The 24,349-nt window shown below is 33.7% G+C and overlaps 2 protein-coding genes across 3 annotated transcripts in view; one reads left to right on the top strand and one right to left on the bottom strand.

Moving 5' to 3' along the window:
* Nucleotides 1-24,349, bottom strand: part of LOC144965996 (transcription elongation regulator 1-like) — a 44,643-nt gene that overhangs the window by 5,408 nt on the left and 14,886 nt on the right. For both annotated transcript variants that reach the window (XM_078901971.1, XM_078901970.1), the window contains 9 exons: nucleotides 21,901-22,030; nucleotides 15,995-16,119; nucleotides 12,659-12,753; nucleotides 12,060-12,190; nucleotides 11,800-11,857; nucleotides 10,487-10,649; nucleotides 7,344-7,552; nucleotides 5,568-5,718; nucleotides 1,523-1,690 (listed from right to left, as the gene is read on the bottom strand). In XM_078901971.1, the coding sequence (XP_078758097.1) occupies nucleotides 1,523-1,690; nucleotides 5,568-5,718; nucleotides 7,344-7,552; nucleotides 10,487-10,649; nucleotides 11,800-11,857; nucleotides 12,060-12,190; nucleotides 12,659-12,753; nucleotides 15,995-16,119; nucleotides 21,901-22,030 (1,230 nt within the window). The remainder of the gene's footprint in view (nucleotides 1-1,522; nucleotides 1,691-5,567; nucleotides 5,719-7,343; nucleotides 7,553-10,486; nucleotides 10,650-11,799; nucleotides 11,858-12,059; nucleotides 12,191-12,658; nucleotides 12,754-15,994; nucleotides 16,120-21,900; nucleotides 22,031-24,349) is intronic.
* Nucleotides 19,113-20,647, top strand: LOC144965997 (uncharacterized). Its single transcript, XM_078901972.1, has 2 exons — nucleotides 19,113-19,361; nucleotides 19,789-20,647. The coding sequence occupies exons 1-2, from the start codon at nucleotides 19,251-19,253 to the stop codon at nucleotides 20,494-20,496; spliced, it is 819 nt and encodes a 272-aa protein (XP_078758098.1). The 5' UTR covers nucleotides 19,113-19,250; the 3' UTR covers nucleotides 20,497-20,647.

The raw sequence follows: 24,349 nt of genomic DNA, 5'->3' as shown, positions 1-24,349 counted from the left end.
TTTTTTTATAATTGTAGAAAAAGATTAAAATTAACTTTGATGGATTCATCTTTCACAATTTAAGGTTAAGGACATAAGTTGGTACAACATTCTTTTCTCCAAAAATGTGAAATAAAACTCTTTTAAGGTTAGAGTGAATTTCGTTCAAACTGCAGACCAAGCCATTTTCACCAAGTCAGTAGTAATAACAATGAAGCAGGAGCTTCTGATGGTTTTACACAAGATCATGACGATAAACAGTCAGTGAACTCACTTCTGCATTCAAGTAATGTTTTGAACCCACCCAGCAACTGCGTCAAATGCAACATTCAACCAGATGCTCTGCCATCTCCCTCACAAGTTGCTGCCTTATCTAGGGTGAGGTCTTACCTCCTGCAGCCACTAGGCCTCCCGCTACACAACTTTGCATTGCAGCCTGAAAATGTAGATTGAGGCAACCCAAACCATTGTCCGAATGGCCCAAGTAATCCTAGACCAAGACTTAAATGATAATAATGATCCACTTCATTGGGAACCTATGTCACACCGTAGTACTATTCCTTGATGAAAACTCTTTAAGATGCCGAATCAAGGTAGGGTCAAATTAAACCCTGCCAATGAATGATAAGCTTGAAAACCTATGAATATGAATTTTTCTTTTAACGTTTGCTGAAGAAAGAAAGAAAAAAAGAAAAAAAAGAGAGAGAGAGAGAGAGAGAGAGAGAGAGAGAGAGAGAGAGAGAGAGAGAGAGAGAGAGAGAGAGAGAGAGAGAGAGAGAGAGAGAGAGAGAGAGAGAGAGAGAGAGAGAGATGTTTTGTTTTTAAGGGTTTTACGGCGTTTGCAACACATTAACGTCATATCAGCGCCAGTAAAAAGGAAGAAAATGGGATAGTAAAAAGTTCTAGAATTACAATTAAAGCACAAAAGAAAAGGTAAGACAAAGGGGAATTGGTTGAAATAGGAAACAGATGTAGATTCCAAGAGCACACCATCAAAGTACTTAGTTTGAGATCACCTAAAAGTCTCATCCAGACACAAGCACAGGTCCCAACTGAGAGGAATACACCCAAAGGTTTACCAATCATATAATATAATATGTAAACTAAACATAATACAATGCATAACAGAGAGATGATTTATAAGGGAAAAAATATCATCTCCCAAAACTATAACTATACATTCGACTGTTTTCCTCCCAGCCAAGGAACTCCGGCAAGGATCAGGACAAAACTAAGTAATCTCATTCCAAGACAATAACAGGAAACAATTGGAAAACGGGTATGGGGGGATAGAAGACACAGCATGTACCTCCCTGCCCACTATTGGAGGTCAGGATCCCCACCCAGTGAGAGAGAGAGAGAGAGAGAGAGAGAGAGAGAGAGAGAGAGAGAGAGAGAGAGAGAGAGAGAGAGAGAGAGAGAGAGAGAGAGAGAGAGAGAGAGAGAGAGAGAGAGGGGGGGGGGGGGGGGGGGTGGGGGTGGGTAATCAAACACAAATGGAGTGGATGGAAAGGAAACAATCAATCAATTCAAACCTCCTTACATCATCTAAATTCTTCACATAATCCTTGAACCAGTCTTCTCTCCTGGAGCTGCTGTCAACAGCGTCATAACGAGCATCAGAATTGATTTTCTTCTTGACATCACTCCATCGGGAATTACGATCAATTCCAGATGTTTCTTTGAGTAGTTTCAAGAAATCGTACTTCAACTGAAAGGGAATTAATACTCGTCAGGCCAATGTGTTCAGTAATAAATTATTTAAATTATAATTCACAATTGCTGAAAAGATGTAAAACAACTAATTAACTAGGATTTAATAAAAGGAAGCAATTCAGGATAAAAAGCATTATTTAAGGAAAATTAAAAATCTAACCTTAACGGTAACAATGTAGTTCTAACAAGTAACAAATGCTCAAAAATATATCATTTCATTAAATTCCTATTATCCTATCCACATTTCCAATTTTCTCATGATCTAACATTTTCGAAGACAAAACCAAGCCACACTAAATTACAGCATATTATGTAAAAAGGTTTTCTTTCATAATTTAATTTCACTCACAGAAAATGGGAGCTAACACCAATTTCTAAGTATATCAACATGTTGCATGTTTTTGTGGTTTTGATAAGATTTGGTTCTCATTAATACAATAACTCGATTTTATGAGTAAATTTTTCTAATTTAAAGAGAAAAAAAATTAAACAAGGATAAGAATAAAATCAAAATATATTTGAGATATTTCTTCATTTTATACATGACTTTGATATTAGCTCCCAATCACACAAGCATAATGAAATGGCAAGGACATTGAGGTATGCGAAGGAGGTTGCCATCTCATTTTCATCAACATCCTTATTATAAACAAACATAAACACACACACTGGCAAACATACACCAGGCACACGCTCATATTGTGAAGTTGTGCTTGCACATGAACTACAAACCTGAAACAAAAACATGGTTAAGACAAAAGTAAAATGCATCAGCATGGGTACACTGCACTGCCAACAAGAGTTAATTTTAATTTGTTAAGACTGACAATGTATGGAAGTTCATTAGAATAAATTTAAATTACACTATAGTGTGTTTACTTATTGATATTTATTGTACAAAACAAATGAAAATTTAACTTAATTTAAAATGGACATTTCTCATCAAATAACTTAGAACTATCATGAGATGGCAACAACATGCAAAAAGCAAGAATCCAGCTGCCATATTAAAATTGTTTAAATGTCCAAATAGGGTTTATTACCATCAACTGCTATATTTCACAAAATGCAAATAATATATCAAATTGAGAAAAAAGAGGAGCAAGGATACTTGCTTTAAACATGTTTTTAACTCCTTGCATGCTAAAATGATTTGAAAAACTAATTAATTAATTCTACATCAGTAGATGACGAAGAGACTTGAATCATGTAGAGAAGGATGGATGGAAGATGAAAAAAAAAAAACAATTAATATAGAATATTGGTGCTATATACCAGGTAAGACCACCAGATATTGAAGAGAGGATTTCCGGAGAATGGTCATATAACTATGGCAACTGACCAGCAGTCAATCTATCAACCTCGCAGTCTACGGCTCCCTGATGCTTTCTTCTTTCTCTTTATCCATGAAAGGAATAAAGTCAATACAATTATAATAAACGCTAAAAGTTATCAATTGTCTCAAGATTTGCATCAATTACATTTATACAAACATCACAATTATTCTTCCTCAGTATGAATCAATGTCCATTTATACATGATTTAGCAAATGCATGACTTTAACAAAATGCTTATACTTAAATTAATGTTCAATACTTAAAAATTGTTTGAATTTATAAAAATCCGAAATCTAAAAATTACACTTAGAAATAATACATTTCAACTATGTTAGAAAGGATGTCCAATGGAGATCAATGAATGCAAGCTGAAAAAAATGTCCAATTATATAACCAGTAACAAAATCATTGCTATAGAGCAGTGTGAAGTGATTAATAAAACTTGAAACCAAACTTCCTCCCTGACTTAAAACAAACTGAATCATCAGTATGAAATAAATTAAATTATTCCAGTTACATAAAATGAGAAGCACAACTAAACTGATGTAAGTTTAAAAACTATCTAAACGCCCTTTTCAACGCATTTGAGACGGGACCTTTGTTTCAAAGTCTGTTTGCGATAAAACGAAATGGAACAGTGCATACAAAACTCAGATATCACAAGAGGAAAAAATAATCCCCGGAGGATGCCAATGCCAATGTCTTATTCAGCATGACCAATAATGACAGAGTTGTGTAGTGGCAGTGGTTCAACAAATACCAGTATCTATCGAGGTGAGTTTGGCCAATTATATTTGCATGCCTGATGAAAATTGTAAAAAAGAACAGGATCATATTTGACTGCCAGATATAATAAAGGTCAGTTTTTAAAAGAAAAGCTTTGGTTGTGAAAATTAAAAAAAAAAAGAAAACATTGTGAGTTATATGGAGTACACAAATAAAAGAAATGTGATCTAAAATATCTGTCATGCTAATTAAAATATTCAGGGATAGAAACTGACTTAAACACCCCCCCCCCCCCTTCCCCCACCTTCAAAAAAAAAAAAAGAAAAAAAACCCTCCCAAGAAATTGTTCTATGTTCATATTATGCCCCCCCCCCCCCCAACCGAGATTGTTCTGTTAGATAAATATGTAAATGAACCCCCCCCCCCCCCCCCCCCCCCAAACGGAGATTGTTCTGTTAGATAAATATGTAAATGAACTGACTTCTGAAGAATTTTAACAAAATTATAAGACTCTGAAAAATGACAGTGCAGGCGCAAGTTGAAAAAAAAAAAGTTTAAAAAATAAACATTCCAGAAAAACCGGAACAGGTTCCATCCCTTATCTTATCTCAGAAACATGTATATCATCAATATTATCATGTAATAATTATAATTTGTCAAATATTAAATAGAAAAAGATGAACAAATTTTGATTGGAAAACTTTTCTCTAAATTAATAGAATATGATCACCTGTCAGGTGGAATATCCAATAGAAATAGGGTCAATCTTTTTATTAATCCTGACACTATTAATTCTGAGTTAACTTACAGTTACAAAAGGAAAGACAAGTTCATTGACAGCTGAAAAATAAAACCTGGTCAAATATGAAACAAATGGAATCTAATGACATAATCATTGCTAAATATGATCCATTAAATTGATTTTCAAAATATTTTTCTTAAAAGTAAAGAAGGCAAGTATATAATATTAAAAAGATACAACATCCCATTAGATTACGAGAATGCTATTAACAACTATATGTACATATATATATAACTATATATAAAATATACCTAAATTTTTTATGTATTTAGCATACAATTTTTTTTTTTTAAAGTCTTTGGTATGGTGATCATCATACATGATAAATATGCTGGTGATAAAATCATTCATATAACTAACGTCTACCGGTCAATTAAACAATGATGGTTCATACTCAGTTCGCTAATCATATTTGATTATTTTCATAATATTTTCTTTTCATTTTACAATCATACTTGTCGTATACTTTTAAAAGGCATTCCTGTGGAAGAAGATCCCAAGACTACTTACAGTTCTTGGGTAAGTTGAGTAAATCATAGGCTAAAATATTGGAATGTGAAAGAAAAAGAAAGAAAAAAAATCAACAGAAATAGTTTCTGAGTGACAAGACTTTGGGATTTCTCTGTTATGTTATTCAGAACTTAATACACACAATAGCAAAGTCTAAACATCATACTATAAATCAAAAGATATTTTTCCTTTAATGTGATGAGTGGTACAGAACATGCTCATCAACCAAATTGAAAAATATTTTTAAAAAGACAATATGAAAACATTAAAAGAATTTTAACCAGTGAACGCAAAATATGGACAGAATCCCAAAGTCTCAGACACACAACCACTATGTTTTGAAAAATAAATCAAAAGCCTTATCTGTGGTGGACTGAATCGGAACATTTTTCTTTCCTCAGTAATTACTTCGGGGCCAAAATAGAAAAATTTCGATACTTTTGAATTTATTTTTCAAATGTTTCTTTCCTTACTACTACCAGAATCCAAATACTTACCTTCTCTTTTAGGACAGACTTTTCCTCCTTTTCCTTCTTCCTAAGTTCACTGACAAATTCCAAGAATATTGCTTCCCTCTCTCGCATTTTCTCTATTCCCTTGAACCGCTCTTCTTTCCCGTACTTTGCAGCAAAGTCACTGAATGAGGATCTAGAAACAAGTCAGTGACAGATGTAACAGGTGAGAATCAAATAATTCTATTTTCAAATGTGAAAATTTTGAAAAGGCTTACTTTGAGATTGTAAAGCTTTGACTAAGGTGAAATTTTGAAACAAATTACTGCATTCTGAGCTTAATCTACAATGCAAGTGAAATATGCTGATTTGTTTGTTTTCAAGAGAGTTACAAAAGAAATTAAGAAAAAAAGTTGATAGGACACTTGAAAGATTTTAATGACATACAACATAGATATCTGCTGAAAGTGGTCCACTTTAATTGTTGATATCAAGCATTTGGTACAAACAGGAAGAAATTCGATTTATAAAAAAAAAAGAATCATTTCACACAGAAACCATTTTCCTCTCAACAAATGAATGCAGGGCAATACAATCAAAGAGCTTTTCCTAAATTTGCTCAAGTTTTATCTGGTAAAATTGATAATAAAAACTTTCATCGAGGTCTACAGGTGACTGACTATACATCATGTCTTGCTTGCTAGAATCCAATCATTCAAATGGTAGAACACTCAGCTCACAAGCAAATAGACTGAGTTAAATACCAGGTATTGTCAGCTACTTTCTGACTCCTTTGTCCACCCACTAATGATTGGGTAATGGTTGTTCAACCTGGTAGATAGTGCGTTGCTAATGACTACTGATTTTGTGATTGTCAAAGTTCTACAAAAACTGGATAAACCATCTCCATGGATTATGGTTAAAATAGACTTCTTTAAATTTTCTCATTATTGTTTGCAAAACGTTCAATTTGCAGGAGCTGTCTAAGAGCTACAAATACATGACATCCACAAAATTCTAGAAGAGAAGATATTGGAATGTTCTATGACAAAAATTGGAAAAGGTATGTGTGATACAGCAGCAGAAAAAGCTGAAATAAAAATAAAAATAAAAGAAATCATCTTTCAGACCATCTGAATATAACTCAACAGTTTTTCTCAAAGAAAGTTCAATGTTAAATATCGATGGATGTTTGATGTTCATAATACTTTCTTTCTGGATTACTAGAAAAAGATCCTTCAGAGCCATTAGGCCCATGGAGCCGGAGTTTATCCTGGTTTCTATAGCATGAAATGGACAATAACAATTGCTTGCTACCCTTTGGATAGGATCTAGTCTATCGCAAAGTACTTTCCATCAGATCTAACAGACCCAGCTACCCCATCACTGCTGGGTGGAAAGGGGGTTTAGAAAAAATCTCGACTGCACCTGGGGATTATCTCGGCCCCTTTGCATGTGAAGTGAATGCTCTACCAACTAAGCTATCGGGACCCCCTCTGGATTACTAAATTCAGGGCAAAAAAGATACAAGCTGCTTACTCTATATAAATTTCCTTTCTATCTAATTGGTGTTATGGACCAACAGATATTAAAAAATAAGGACATTGTAAATAAAATCATCACTTAATAAAGTTGAGTCAGAAGTGACACATCCCATCAAATAAAATTGGTTTAGATCCATAAAGACAGCCCGATATTTAATTACAACATCTAACATGTGAAAATTAATGGTTCTGAACTTTGACATCATTAAATCTGCCCTTCTTTAATCAAATGTATTTACTGACTTAAGAAAATTTTAAAAATAAAAATGCTACAAACTTTCCATGAAGCTTGCTATCCTCCAAAAGCTGACGGTAAGATTCCTTCTTTTCCTTGATCCGACGATGCTTCTCACGTCTCTCTTCCTCCGCTCTCTCCTTTACATATTGTTCAAATACTTGCTTACGCTCACGTGAAGTGAGCAAAAGGTATCTAGGGTCAAACACTATTTTGTGGAGTTCCTTCTCCCATGTGGAAAACGCAGATACCTTTTATTAAGAAAGGTATATAAAAAAGACAAAATTAATCATTTATCAAATATTATAATATTACTTTCATAACTTCAGATAAAATGAAAGCATTGAAAAATCTGAGTATTTTTCTTGCCATTGGAGAAATATCATTATCCAATTCGATTTTATTTACTACATCAGACCTCTTCACAATCTGTTTATTACTCAGGGATATAAATGCAAAGTTGAAAAAAATTCTGAAATTCTGCGAGCTCATTTCAATAGTCTAAACTCCAAGTGAAACACCAGGAATGAGGTGATAAATGGCCTTGTGATTGTGACAACATTTTTAGGACTTTTGAGTGATAAGTCTCAGAATAAAATCTAAATTATTTTGTTTATGGATGGATTTTAATGATTTATGTCTCCTTTTTGTCAGGAGGAAATACCATTATTTGGTTTTGTTCATGCTTAAATCAGTGCCCATTTAGTATTATCCTTATCTTTATGGATTAAACAGGGTTAAATTAGTTTGGGATACTGAAAAAAATCAGAATTTTGGAATTCTTAACTTATTTTCACTGCACGTAATCCAACACCTAAACTTTTATATCAAAATTATATTCAGGTCAAAATATTACCCCCAATGACTAAATGAATCTGACAATAATAAAAACTCGTACTCAAATTTCAACAGCCATATCATTACTAAGGCCAATTTTGAGATTGGAAAGATGGTCACCTCCCGATATTTATCATTTTCTCAGGCCCCAAACCCTTCTGCTAATAACAAAGGCAATAAGAAGTACATTACAATTAAAATACTACATTAGGTTTAGAATCGTGTTAAAAGCCCTTTACTTTATTGGTGTTGCTTTCAATGAGAACAAACAAATTTGATTTTTTCCCCCACCACAGTCAAACGTTCGTGGCAGTCTCAACCAGAAATGAGACCCCATAGAAATTTCTGAGGCCAATTTTGAGATTGGAAAGATGGTCACCTCCCGATATTTATCATTTTCTCAGGCCCCAAACCCTTCTGCTAATAACAAAGGCAATAAGAAGTACATTACAATTAAAATACTACATTAGGTTTAGAATCGTGTTAAAAGCCCTTTACTTTATTGGTGTAGCTTTCAATGAGAACAAACAAATTTGATTTTTTCCCCCACCACAGTCAAACGTTCGTGGCAGTCTCAACCAGAAATGAGACCCCATAGAAATTTCTCATAAAGACCAAGGCTAAGGGAAATGTATCTTCAGACTCATTATGACTGAAATGAATTGCAACACACAGGAATTACTTACAGAAACAGAAATACATTCCAATTGAGCCTTAGGAAGAAAGTGTAACAACAACTCAGAACTCAGTCATGAATAGCCTACTCGATATATATCCACCATCTTCTACTTTCGATTCTGCAGCCGATGTTTTGCTTCCGGTAAACTAAAAATAACCCTCCTTGTTTACACAACAGATGTGAATCTAGTTCCGAATTAAAATTAGGAAAATTCGGAAATTCGAACGCTATCAATCCTTAGTACTTCCGAATTAAAATTCGGAAGCTGTCGTGGAAATAAGTTGAATGGTTAAATACACGTATAATCATAACTGACACAACAGTAGTGTAAATTAAGTGTTTCAGTACATTGAAAATGGATATTCACTACAAATTCTCTATATGTACAGCAGTATCTCTTATCACAAGAGTTGTTGGTAGTGAGGTATTAAGAAATATTTAAATTGTTTGGGGAAGCTAGAAAATGTCTGAAAAATAGGAAATCCTAATAATTCTGAAAGATTTACATCCCTGATTACTTCTCTCAAAATAAAATTCAGTACTATTGTTTACCTCTTTACAATATTAGTGAAATAATTCAACGATCAATCTGGACCATCAAAATAAGATAGTATTAAGAAAAGAACGTTTTTGTAATGAAATCCAATAAAAATATGCTATTAAAAAACATCTGACTTCCAGATTAGTCATTCTACATATGTATTCAGCAGGATTAAATATAGCTTTTTCAAAAGAAACAAAACAAAAAAAAACAGGATATCAAAAATCCTGAGAGTACTTTTAAGACCCTTAAAAATAATGGGATGGTCCCATTTAAAAATGGGAGTTAGCAGCTCTGTGTTCTCTTCAACTTGACATTTTGTCTCGATTTTTTAAAGAGATGGCACTAACTGTTATGAAAACCGCTTCTTCTGTGTATGAGTTCCAATATTGTTATTTCTTGGTTGAAACATTTTAAGTAAAAATTTATAATCAGATAAATAGATAATGGAAGAAATAATAGTGTGCAACAAAATTCAGTCTCCCAAACTGTAAAAAAAAAATATACTGAGCAATATATCTTCATACCTGAACTTTATCAGAATATACATTAAGTCTACAAAAAAAAGTTGTCTGAAAGTTAGGAGACGGCACATTCACATTGGGTCTAGTGCAAAAATGCAGTGATGACGATTAAAACATTGATCTTAGCTTTGGCTTTTTTTTTTTTCTTAATGTTTAGTTTATATCTTGTGCTTATAGTAGATTAGCAATTGTCATACCAAAATGAGCAAATTTCAGAACCAAAAATGGGATACAATTGTAGTAGATAACACAGCAATAATATTGTATAAATTTTTTTCACCCCGACAACAGTCAAGACAATGGCCACCTGTAGAATATTCCAAGCCTACCACCTGAATTCAAGTACCTTTCCAGGTTTTTAACATTTATCACTAGGTTTTGATATTATGAAGTATAAAATTTCCCTGTAAAACTAACTATCACCATGCATTTGAAACTTGTTTGTGTCAGAAAACTGAAGAGTTTGTGATTTTAACAAGTGATGATTTCAGCTCATTGACATGAATTGAAGACAGCTATGGCTCAGAATCATGACCAAAAACATTTTTGCCTCTCATCACGGCATTAATTTCAGATTATCCTTTCAAATTATAAGTCAACCCACCTCCTTTTCAGCAAGCATGTCACGGAACTGTTTCATTCGAATATCCAAAGGCACAATAGCTCTCTGTCTAGCAGCTTGTACCTCAGCTTCAATAGCAGCTTCTTTACCAACATCTATTTGTTTGGGGCCATCTTTTTTCTCTTCTTTACTTTCTGGCTCAGTTCTGTCATCAAGAAAGAATGACATGCAATCAAATTTCACAAATAAAATATTTGTCTGCCCTTTCAGAAAGAAAAAAACATGTCTTCTAAATAAAAGAGCAATAACTCTTGAATTATGTTCACACTTTCATTAATTCTAAACTTCTTCAAACAGATTCCATATATGTTTTGTACAGTATAACCTTTCAAAGGAACCCCATTTTTTAAATACAAGAAATGTATTATTAAAATGACTTAATTATCAATTTGACCTCTCCACTCTGAGTTCCTGGTTGTGTGCCACTTGTTAATGGTATTGATATTCGCTGCATGGTATAAAAAAGAATTCCACACTTCACCTCTCTGGAGGAATACTTGTAAATTTTCAGTGCTATGCTCCTCATTTTGACAATTTTTGTATGTTTAGTCCATAATATTGTTATTAGTTTTTATGAATGTAGAAATCACAACAGGAAGTTACGTCACTGGCTTTTAACTATTAATTGTAACAATTGTTTATGGCAAGTGTGTACAAAGTGCACAATTTGCTGTCATTTTGAACCCAGAGTGGCAATGTTAGTGCGGAGTGCACATGAATCTCATGAAAAGTAAACCCTTGACCAAGCCAGTGGGGAGTTCAGTGATTGTAATCACAACAGAATTCACTGTGTATAATATTGTTATTGTAAACAATCCAAATGTCCACTCATCCAAGACCCTTCGTTTTTCATAAACTGTAAAGAAGACAAATCCTAAAGTATGGTTCTGTAACCCATGCAAAAAAAAGTCGGCTTAACGTCACTAACAATACTAGTGTTCCAGCTAATTATCATTAAAATCCATCAGAAGGTTGTGAAGATATCAAAGTCAACGCATGCGCACGGTTTGCGGAACGGACTATAGTAATTGTCAAGCCATTATGTCAATTCAATCATAAACATGGCATAGCAACATTTATAGTGGAAAGTCATTCACACTCTATGATGTTAGTTTTCCCCATATCATACTAATTATGCAGCTTAGCCTTCTAAAAAAAAAATTAAATATTAAATGCTTAAATCAATAATACTCAGTTAAAGACAGAAAATTTGTCAAGTCTTCAGGACATACGATCAAGACATATGGAAATGTACAAAAACCAAGAATAATCTATATGTAATAAGCAATGCATACTTCTTTTTCTTAGCAGGGGGTTCTGATTCTTCTTCTTTGGGCTCTTCTTTCTTCTTTTCTGAAAAAAAGTAATCACATCAAATGATATTGATATGCAAAATAAAAAGTTACTATTTCGATTAAATGAAGTGCATTAAAATGGTGCTGACTGGCAGTTGAAATTTACATTTGTAGATGGTAAGTAATTGTAAATGTGCACTTTTATTTTTATTAATCCTCATCTTTTTTCCTTTTTTTTATTTTCACATAATAAGACTTACCTTCAGGTTTGTTTGAAATCAATTTGTCCACATCTGGTCTATTTTGGAGATCTTCTGGTTTCTCCCATACCGACAATCTTTGACTGGGATTATAGAAGAAGCATCGTCCATCTCCTGTCCATACAACACACCTGTTTTTGTTTACACCAAAAAAAATAATAAATAAAATTGTCACTCTACCCTCATCTAACAAATCAAATTTACAGCTCTGCTTTTACCAATATAAAAAAGAAAACTTACAATTTTAAAAAGGTAAATTACCTCAGATTAGCAAAAAACACCAAAACCTGAATTTTTTTATATTTTAAATTTTACTTAAGAAACAAAAAATTTCTTTGTAAATCTGTGCCTTACAAGGAATCAATCTGTCAAAATGAAAAGCAGCACTTTAAATTACTTCAAAATATCTGTAGTGCAATATTTTCTGGAGTGATTCCAATCTGGATGGAAAAAATATTATATTAGCCAGAATTTGACCTCAACCTGCCGAGTAAAAATCAAATAAATTAATTTTTTTAAAAAAATATATTTGATTACTATTTATGGACTTTTGATTACATGCTTTTTGTTAGAGCTATATAGTGTATATGTGAACTAACCATGGTGTTCCTGGTACTGGTGTACTGGAGACGGGTTTGGCTTTTTCTGCTGCTTTCTGTTCTTCTGTCATTTCTTCCTCTTCTGGCTTAGATTCCTTGAAAGAATATAATATTTCCCTTTATATTCAATGTAATAAACATTTTTAAGAACTTCCAACTTTCTTAAGTAAATTATTTCAGGTTGAAATCATGTAAAATGAAAAATCCTTGTATTGTATTTATATGTATAGTGTAATGAAAATAAATTTCATCCGAGTTATCTTGATAATAACTCAGTAAAAATACAAGTATCTCTGAAAAAGAACAAAACACTTCTAATCACTCAAGGTTTATTTAAAAATATTTTTAAAATGCTCATTGTCAGTATTGATAAATTTAGATATTCATTCAACTCATAATAATAATAATAATAATAATAATAATAATAATAATAATAATAATAATAATAATAATAATAATAATAATAATAACATAGGCTCTACAATCATGCACACACAAACAGATACATAAATACACACATACACTCAGAAAGTCTCATTTATAACAAAAGCTTTAAGGTTGTACAAATTGATCCCTAAAATACATAGCAGAGCTGCCAACCCCATCTGACGAGAATGTGTACAATGAGACCTCAAAATGGGGGAGATTTCATAAAAATGGGTACACACAGGCGTTTATTGCTTTCAGTTTAGTTCGCCAGGTAAATCTAGCCAGTCTAGTGATGATGAGTCATAGCTTTACACTGAGAGAGGGAGACAATTTTTTCGCCGTTTTGATCGATTTTTTCTGAATTTCAAACTAATGTAGTATTGCCGTTATTAAGTGCAGAAAAAATATTTTTATAATACCAAACAGTTTATTAACAGAGTTTTCATTGATTATTTAATCATTATTATAATGTTGTTAAAAAGCAAGAGGGATAACCCATGAAATTGATACATAAATTTAAGTGAATTAAAATTTTTAAGAGAATATTTTAACATGTTCAACACTTAAGATTTTTAAACAAAAGTAATGGAAATGATGTTGAATATCTGTAAAATGTACACATATAAATTTTATACCAGTAGATTGAGGCGTTTTTGAGATATCAGTTCACCTGTACGTAAAAGTAAGGATTTTGAGTAAGGTAAAACTGAAATCCAATCACAGCATTGTCTTAATAGACATTTTTTAATAAACCAGAAACATAGTCAAATGTGATTCACTTATATTTATCCCAGAAACAACGAATTATAAGAATTCCATTAAATATTGTTATATAAGGACATTCATTTAAAGACAATCAAAACCACTAAGAAAATCTTAAAGAGTTCTTAAAATTTTCATAACCTTATTTTTGAGATATCCATGCCCATTATTTTTTTTTATGTACTTGACTTGCACCTCTTTTAATTTGTGTGCCATATAGACTGCATATAGCACATCACTGGTGAAAGATTAGGATCATATTCACCTCATGAAGTATTGTCTCTTGTTCAGAGTTTTCTCATTGAACCAAAGGTATCAATACCTGCATCGCATTTCTTTAAATTATGTATCAGTGAGATACATTTCTCGCAAATTGAAATATTTAAATATGTCAGAATTTCTCATTTATATTTAAAGTCAATTGTTGATAAAGTCTAGAGTCTTTTAATCCTCTCAGCTCTGTACTCTTTCACAACAAATTCGACATATTTCATTTGTACTGGTGTGATGACCGTCTTCAGTGTGTCTCTCCATGACCTGAACAGAACTTAAATAAGTAAATTTATGAAATATCTAAAATTTCCGCTTAAATTCAATGAAATCAAATTAAATAAATGTCTCTTATCATCACTATCTAGTTTTATTATTGGGTTTCTAAAATAACATGAAATATTCTCCTCTTTGTTGGTAACAAAAATAATTATTGAGATTCCTTTCCACACCCTCTATTCTTAAATCCCTGAATCTACATAATAAAGTATATATCATATGAAAGATAATTTCATCTTCTTTTCTCTGATCCCTCACACTTGATGATAAAAAGTGTTGATTTGATATTTTGAATTTTTAAATATTTCTTAAACTTATAATTTTAATATTTATTTCATAAAAAACTCTGATTATTCAAAAGAGCAAAACACAAACTTATCATTTAATGATGTAAACAAAAATAATTGCGTCTTGTAGAGGAAAAGCTGGTCTTTGTATCCATATATGTTTGAAAATTATGAAAAAGATGCTGCGTCCACAACAGGCTGAGAAAATTGAGTATTTTGATGAAATTTCTACAACTCTCTGCCTGAGAGAAATTCAAAGCGATGAGATTTACCTGCAGACATAATTTATTGCCAATGCACCCTGTCTTGACAGGTGTTATCACTGTGGTTGACGGTGGATTGTTTACATTACTTGACGGTAGCCAGTGAGGGAAGAAGTAACTAAACTGAAAGTTTGGGCCCTATTTAAACGGCTGTGTACAATCCTGAAATCGACGGAAACTAACCATTGTGAAAGTAAGAGGAAGGTATACTTACATAAAGTCACACCGCACAAGCTCAATTGCAGCAACAATGACCAGACTTCCGGGCTAATGATGAATATTCGATTTCATGATATCGGACTAAAACAATAGGAGCGAGTTCACTTTAGAATAATAGAGCAATGAATTGGTATCGAGTACAAATTTGAACAATCCAGCAAGCTTAAGATAACAGCGATACGAGCATCCGGACTATTACAACCAAAGAAAACTGAAGTGACTCTGTACACTGAAAATGGGTACAATCTTGGGGGAAATACGTACAAGCGTACAATCGCTGAAAATGCGTACAATTCCGCATTTTTTGCGGTAGGTTGGCAGCTCTGACATAGTCTTTAATTTAGATTTAAAAACAGCTAATTTGCCTGATTCCCTCAGCTCTCGTGTGACAGCATTTCAAGTTTGTGGACTAAAACAAGAGAACGCTCTCTCACCAAGTTTTGTAATTATTTGAGGAACAAAACAATGAAAATAAAAGTTGTCCCATTATACCCATGGAACCAAAGTTTATCCCAGTTTCTGTATCGCTAAACTAGCTACCCTTTGGATAGGATAATAGTCTATAAAAAAGTACTTTCCACCAGATCTAACAAAATATATTATCTGATTATTGCTGGTTGGACAGAAAAAAATCTCAACTGAACCCAGAATCAAATTTAAATCCCTTTACTTTATTTGAGGAAAGTGCTCCCTAATTGAGCTCTTAAGGACCCCCAAAAACAAAGAAGAGAAGACAAAATTATGGACAAGTCAGACTTTAAAATGATGTCTCATTATCAAAATAAACAATATAAAAAGGATAAATATATCCCTTCCCATATAATTACCTCCTCTGGTTCTTCTCTGTCTGATTCATCTGAGCTATCTGAATCTTTCTTGGTGTCAGCAGAGGCTGCTTGTGGTTGTGCAGGAGGGGGTTTCTTTTGGGGATTCTGCAGTTCTTCTATCTTAGCTGAAATACATAAGTTAATAACAAATCTAATTTTATAAGTCACATCTGATTCTTTCACAAATAAAATAAAATAATGAAAATAGAAGATTTAACTTAATTTTTAAAATAATTTAATCTGTTGGACCTTACTCATTTTTTTCTTATTTTGGCAATTGAGTTAAGGCATGTTAGAAACATTTCAGTCCCCTGACCTCTGATAAACCGATTAAAACAATGAGACTAATATATATGCATCACTTATTCTCTTGCCTGTTGTGTGCACGGTAGAAAAAAGAATTCCGCACTTCACCTCTCTGGAGGAATACTTGTAAATTTTCAGTGCTATGCTCCTCATTTTGATAATTTTTGTACCACTGTTAGCGTATGTTACCATAAGCCTTATATACACAATTTTTCAAAGGGATTGTATTTATTGTTCACCTGTCTGTGTGTAAAAGTGCAGTGCCACTCGAGGATCTTTTCTCTAAACATAAGATCTTCAATGCTGTGTTTGCCAGGAATATAATACTTTTGTGTGCGAGCGAAATTGCATTTTTTTTTTTTTAAGGTATCCTACTTCATCTGAAACTGTCACGGTAAACAGTTGGTAAAAGACAGCAAAGTACTCCACCCCACTCCTCGCTATTTTTTGGCCACTCCGCAATCACGACATTATTTTTTTTTCTGGGCCTGACGATGTTGCACTAGAGAGGTTGCATTATCGCCAGACTCTATCAGATCATTCAGCTTGAAAAAAGTGTATAAAGTCTTTAAAGTTTGTAAATAAGCTGGTGGGAATCTGTTTTTTGGAAAAAAACATTGTCTGTTCTGGTTAAATGAATAATAAAGAACAAATTCAATTCCAAGAATTCGAAAAATTATGGCTTCAAATTAAAAAAAATATGTTGGCAATACCATACTCAACTTTTCAAAGACCTAAAACGGAACATCCTAATGCACAATACCTTCAAAACCCAAAATAGTAGATTGTTTGAACTATTATACACTATAATCGAGAACTCAAGCTTTTTTCTGTTCCTAGTTTTCATTTGCTGGTCAAAAAATTATAATCCTGGGGCATGCAAGGGTTATTTCCATACACAACCAAGTGCAATTTTTTTCTTCTTTACATTTTTCTCAGATTGCCAAATCTGGAAAGTCCCAATTTTATCAGGAAAGTTGGCAGCTATGCATACTCAACTAAATGGAGTCTAAAAGCTTGTCCTTCTTCAGTTAGCCTACATTAATGATCCTTAATCTTGAAAGCCAGGCGGCAATTACAGAGCTGCCTACTTGAAATTTCAAACATTTGTAGTTTCCAAGGGAAAAAAAGAAGCAAAAATTCACTTTAAATAGCTTTAAAAATAAATAATTGCTCTTAGTAGGTATCCCAATCCAGTCCATTTCTGTGTAACGGGCCTGAAAATCTCTAATTTTCAACCAATTTCACTTGAAGCAATCTATATTTCTATTTAAGTTACAGGGATTAAAATTATATCACTGAAAAGCTTATCTATTCTCCTTCTAAAACATGTCAGATTTGATGATTTTTCTTGCAAAAATAGTTTATTAGACCCTTGTAAAGAGCATGACATAATGCGTTTTTTTTATCGCGGCGAATAACCGAAATTTTATGGGTAACCATTTTTTTACCGCCAACGCTACTAGTACTTTTGTTGGATCGTGTTACAAATAGCATTATTAGAAAGGGAATTAAAAGCTCTTTCTAATGATACCAATAACAACGTGATTTATTTACATTAAAACCCTAAAAAATCGAAATATTTCAGAAAAAATACCTAAAATCGGCAAAAATTCACAAATTTCGATTTTTTAAAGCCAAAAATAGGATTGGAAACATTTTTTCTTTATAATATCTAAATCTCGATGGTTTCCGAGATGTGTACCACCCGCGGGAGTTCCAAACGTCAACACAACGCGAGCATTCCATTTTCACTTTTGATTCCGGCGTGCCTAGCATCCTTGGCTCAGTTGAGTCTCAGTCAAGTGAAGTGTCTTTGTGTTATTCAATTCCTAAAATGGATATGAACTCAACATATTTTTAAAAGAATCACTAGGTAAGTGTTTTAATTTGGCTTTTATTAAATCAATTTTACATTTAATTCTATCTTTTATATAAATGATGATGTTTTATTATCGTCCGCTGACTTGGACAAGAATGAGAATATTGAGAATGACCTCATTTTGAAACTCCATGTCAGAACAGATCTCTGTTAATTTTTTACACCATGAAATCCTAATTTGTTTTTTCATGATATCATAAAATATAAGTTTGTTTATCAATTGACGGGGAATAAGCACACTCCTGAAATTATGTGTTGCTTCAATTAAATTACTTTTTTTGGGTCTCCAAATCAATCCTTAAGATAGGTAGAAGTTAAGTAACGATTTTCGGCTTTCATGTTTTTTATTGTTTATTGATAATTGAGTCAAACAGTGAACTGGCCATTTCCAACGATAATGTTAGATGCTCAAATTAGTAGATAGGATCTCTCTCTCTCTCTTTCTATCTATTTATTTCTCTCTCCCTCTACCCCCCCCCCCCCCCCCTCCCACTCTCTTTCTATATTCTTCTCTCTATATCTCCTTTTTTTCATTTTCTCTCTCTCTCCCTCTACCCCCCCCCCCCCCCCCCCAACTCTCTTTCTCTCTTCTCTCTCTATTTCCTTCTCATTTTTTCTCTCATTGTCTAATCTTTGTCCCCTCTTACACTTCTCTCTCTCATCCTCGCACACATACTCATTCTCTTTCTCTCCTTCTCCTAGCCCCCCCCCCCCCCCCCTTTCTCTCCATACAAACAACCAGTTGGCTACCTTACCTATGGAATTTTCTTTTTCAGAATGTTCAAATATTGTGTACTTTGTGTTCATTGGTAAAGTAACTTTAGCACCACTCTTCTTGTATCATATTTTTTTTCTTTTCAAAATGTTCTAAATAATGCTTTGTTGTTAGATTAGGCATAATATAGTAGATAAGAATAAGCTTAAATATCCATGATGGTAATAGTAATGGTTGGCAATGTAGAAAGTTTGAAATCCCATTTTTTGTGACCTGTTTTTCTACTTATTGACTCTTGATTACTTTTTTTTTCAGTTGATGATGACTATGAGGAAATGAAATGAAGGTTTTTGATGAAGGGGAAAGGTCGGCGACCTGATGTTTGTTGGAGTGCCCCTTTAACTAATCGAGTTCTTCTTCAGCTACACTTTCTGCGATGTGAGAGGGGATCATCTGAGGCCAAGGTATGTATTGCATCTGAGACCCTATGGTTTGCAAGTACCCTACTCACAAGCACAGAAGCTGGTATTAGGTGCAGTTGAGTTATTACATATCATTACTATTTCATTATTTTAAAGCCCTTCTTCATACCACCAGTAATTGATTCTCTTCTATCAAGCAGAAAGTATTGAGATCTATACGGTAGCAATCAAGTTACTGCCCAATTAATGCTACAAAAACCAAGATATACCGTAGAATGTAAGGCTCTGTCTCTGAGGGACTTCTATTTACTGCATTCAACCTGTTCATATTTCAGTGCTCATATCATGCTGCTGTTTTTACCCCATTTGGTTAAGTCGAATTGTTTAATGCTTTGCTTATATTTCATAAATCTGCTCCAGCAGCTTACCTGCAGTGTGTGATCATTTTTCATTTATTTTCTTTCTGCAGATTGCAGAGTGGTTTATGTACCTCTATCCGGAGTGTGTCTTACTTGTCCAGAGGATAGGACTACTCATCGCCAGGAAGTTGGATACGGCTAGGTCAATCCACGACCCAGCAGAGCGTAAAATTTTCCTCAATGAAATTCTTGACTATGATTACTTGTCGCCTTCGCTGAGTGCCCTGAGCATCACTCGCAGTGTGCTCTTATTTCGGACACAGCAGGGTTTGCCAGAGTCCTTCTTACTTGATTGGCTCTTACGTATTCTGAAGCTCGGACCAGTTCATCATAAATCCATTAGAAATGCTGTCAAGTCAACAAAGGCAATAATGGCAAAATTTAGGGAAAATATTCGTCGTGATCCAGGGAAGACGACATCTTTTGCCAGTTCGACTTTTGAACCTTACTTTACACCTGGATCATCAACATCTCTGGTGTCTACAGTCTCTCCAGTATCAACATCTGTCTCTGCACTGTCAGTGCTGACTCCAATGTCAGCCTCTGACACTCCAGTGTCAACGCTCATCACTGCCTCGACAGTGTCGTCGCTCACCACTGCCTCGACAGTGTCATCGCTCACCACTGCCTCGACAGTGTCATCGCTCACCACTGCCTCGACAGTGTCATCGCTCACCACTGCCTCGACAGTGTCATCGCTCACCACTGCCTCGACAGTGTCATTGCTCACCACTGCCTCTACAGAGAAGGAAAATTGATGATAGTGAGGAAAATGTATGTGATCAGTCTGATTCTGATGTGGACGATGACTATGATGAGTTTCGATTCACAAGTCAAGGTCAATGGGTAGCAGTTTTTTATGACCAAAAGTTCTATGTTGGTCACCATTATCAGTGATCAACGGGCTTATGTGAGGTTCCTCATCGACTCATCTGTTCGTGCCTCTACTTACAAGTGGCCTGTTGTTGAGGACATTGCAGAAGTGGAGTCCAAGTATGTCTTCCGGTGGGACTTCGAAGTGACATCTTCTGCAAGTCCTTGACTTTGGACAGTTGCTGATAAGGCTATTACAAAGGCTTATCAGCGCTTGAAGGGTATTATTTGATTGGATTTGGGTGAGAATTGTCCATTAATGGATTAATATTGCTCATACAAGGTGCATTTTGTGTTGGAACATCTGTTTTGTCTCATCTTATCACATTTCCTTTTTTTCCCAGAGTCAATAATTTTATCTGGTCGACCGTTTTTGGCCAGTTTTTAGATTGCTCTCAAAGTTATCTGCTGCAGTCTGACTGTGAATATGCTTCATCCATGCATAGTTTATTACTTTGCAATTCTTTTAAGACTAAAATGGTTATTCTGTGGCTGTTTCAAAATTTTCTATGAATTTTTGAAAATCATGGATTTTTGATATTTTTTGATTGTGGCATCCAAATTTCATTTCGTTTCAAGAGTATTTCTAAATGAAAAGGTCTAGTGTTAAATGTTGTTTATAGTTTACAATTTTCTGTTTATTTTGAGGTATATTTGCACTATTTATTATCCTTAGTTATTTTTTAATGAATTTTTGAAAATTGGTAAATTTGACGAAAAATCAGTTATTTCCTTTGATTGCGAAAAATGACAAAATTTCCATTTTCAGATCTCAATAGCTCTTTAACCGTGTTTCTTAGCGCACGGGAAAAAATTAGACAAAGTGTGTGGGTACAGGTCTTTATGTAAAAGTGATCCTTTGGGTTCTTAGTCATTTGCTTTTCTTAGAATGAGATCTCAAAAATGGAGTATTTTGCAATGCGAAAGAGTGTACTTTTTCTCGCTATTTCGAAAGGTCATAACTTTTTTATTTTTTAATATTTTTTAATAATTTCTTCTGTTCTGTACATCAATCAACACATAGTTTGAAATAAAAAGTCTTGGATTACTATTTAAAGTATCTAAATTTTGGTCTGGAATACCTACTCTTAGCATGGTCCAAAAATGTTTCAAAGTCCTGGATATAGGTTCTAAGGAGCTAAAGTTTCCTTTTCAAAAAGATTTATTGAGTCAAAGAGACCTATGTAGCTCTGTAACTGGAGAAAAAAAATTCGCATTACTACCAATTTTTCGTAGTACTAGGCGGGTCTGTAATTAGCAAAGTATGAATTTTTTAAAATAAATCTTACCATCCCACTCAACTAGAACTTGTGGCTTGTCCCAAGTTGAAGTCATAGTTCGAGTATTGTGGTAGTACACTTTACCGTCAGTGTTCTTGTGTTCTGTCCACTCAGCTACTTCAGATGGTTTCGGTGGAAGCTAAAGAATTTTTAAAAATGTTATATGAACTACAAAAATAAAAATATCAATGAAGAATCAACATGGCTTATGATGTTTTGCAGCGACTGCCAACCCTAGCCCATGTAAATGTGTACAATGGAGAGCCAAAATAAGTACAATTTTCAAAAAATGAGTACAATTCTGCAAAACTGATAATTAGCACTAAATCTGATAATGGCTAATTATACCATACTAGCAATAATATAATCAATATTTAAATTAATGAATAAGTTTACACTTTATATATGAGAAATAATATCAACTTCCAGATCATGTATAAATCTGCCACCAAATATTAAATTGAACTCATTTCATGAACTACTGGGTCAAGAAACAGATATAGTGTTTAAGGACACAAAGTGTATGAATGCTAAAAATGCTTAAATAATAGAAACGCAAATATGCATACAATCCTCAGCAAAATGTGTACAATGAATGAAAATACGTAAAAATATGCATTGTTTACATAAGGTTCGCACCACTGTGTTTGTTTTGCTTGATCCAACTGGAATGAAACATTGACCAAATTTTAGAAGCCTGTTCTGCCCTAACCAACAAAAGGACAGTATCTGGGCTGACCCAGATCCAACAAGTTTTGCCGCAATCGACACATTTAGTTTTTTCATTCATAACTCTTTAATTTTATTACATAGTGGAAGTCTTCTAACATTAAATGATAGCTAATGATAAATTGCGTTTTTCTGTTAGTCGGCGATTTCATTGACGTAATATGTTGCGTAATATTTTGAGATACTGTTCTTTCTTGGTTAAAGCCAAGCAAATAACTCTACCTGTAACCAACAAAAGGACAGTATCTTATACGACCGTCTCACATACTGTTCACCCTGGTTAACCGCAACGCAAAATGCCTCGTCCGTATTCACCAAAAGAACAGTATCTCAGTTAAGAATATAGCAAAATACGAATAACTCGATCGACAAACGTTTTACGTCAGCGAGGGCGAGCACTCACCATCACGGACGAGTGAGAGGCAAGGCTAAGTGTGGTTGACCTGGCGTGAGGGGAATGAATAAATTATCTCCGTTAAGTTTGTAGGCGTGCCTCTGATATAATATTACTACATAAGACTATTCCTCAATCTTTTAGACCCTGACTCCTTTTTCAAGATGAGTCTATTTTTATTAAGCATAATAGCTTTAATTTACGCTTATTGATGATTTTGGCTATCTTGTAAATTAGACTTTAATTGTGTATCAGGGTTTTGTCATTGTACAACGATATTGGGGTGAGTGAGTGATAGTGAATTAAACCTAAGAATAGCTGGAAAATAGGGTATGTCCCCCTTCCCCCGCCCCCAACACGTACAACACACATACCTTTTTGTTTTAAAATCAATATCTTCATTGTCATAGGAAACGAAAAGCATGAAATGGAACGAAATCTGTTGGTAGATTTATACTGAATGAAATAGGCGACATCATTCTTACTAAATTTAAAAGGTGCCTAAATTATGAGCTAATAAGATGAACAAAAAAAATATTTTGTCTTTAGCTAATTTCGCCCACAGGGAGTTACAATAGTACAATTTAGATAAAACAAGGGAATTAATTAAAAGTTCTGCTACATTAAATTACGAATTTTGCTTATTTTATTCATTTCTATGTACATAGATTGTATGGTATTCACGAAGCAGCTTGTTATGGAAATATGTTTATCAATGATGACGCTAAGGTTTTTTGATTTATTTGAAAATTCTGTTGTGCTATTTCCGAGAGTAATAGGTGAATTATTTGCCTTCCACACATTAAAATCTCAGTTTTACTATCATTTACTATCATTTAATTTTAACTTGTTATGGTACATTCAAGATTTAATCTCATAAAACAGCTCGAAATTCGTTGTATTAAGAATTGTAAATTACTTAGGGGTTCTGAATCATAAATTTGCGTATCACCAACATTAAAATGATAACTCAGATTGAATCTGGATATCACACGAGAAAGGGGGTGCTTATACAGAAAAAAAAGGACAGGGCCAAGAACGCACTCCAAAGTTTAGTAAAACTTGTTCTGACTGAATATCATTCACCACGACAGTCTGCCATCGATCCTGTAAATATGGTGTAATCCATTTAAGGGCAATTCCTTTTATGCCGAACTTATTTTCTAGTCTTCTTAACAAAATGTAATGGTCAATTGTGTCAAAGGCATCTGAAAGATCTTAAAGGCATAATAAATTGATATTGTTAGCATCCGCATTATATAACAAAAGATTTTAAGAAGCGCCGTTTCAGTACTGTGTTGCTGTTTGTAGGCTGACTGAACTGTTGTTCTTAAG

This window comes from Berghia stephanieae, chromosome 2 (assembly GCF_034508935.2).
Source record: "Berghia stephanieae isolate SIO BIC M18660-M18661 chromosome 2, UCSD_Bste_1.3, whole genome shotgun sequence".
NCBI classification, from domain to species: domain Eukaryota; kingdom Metazoa; phylum Mollusca; class Gastropoda; order Nudibranchia; family Aeolidiidae; genus Berghia; species Berghia stephanieae.
Note: the sequence above shows the minus strand (reverse complement) of the source record. Positions and strands in the feature narration are given on the sequence as shown.

Coding starts and splice junctions, on each gene's coding strand:
- LOC144965997 (XM_078901972.1), top strand. CDS start 19,251: ATGAAGGGGAAAGGTCGGCGACCTGATGTTTGTTGGAGTGCCCCTTTA. Junction 19,362..19,788: donor GGGGATCATCTGAGGCCAAG/GTATGTATTGCA, acceptor TTCTTTCTGCAG/ATTGCAGAGTGGTTTATGTA.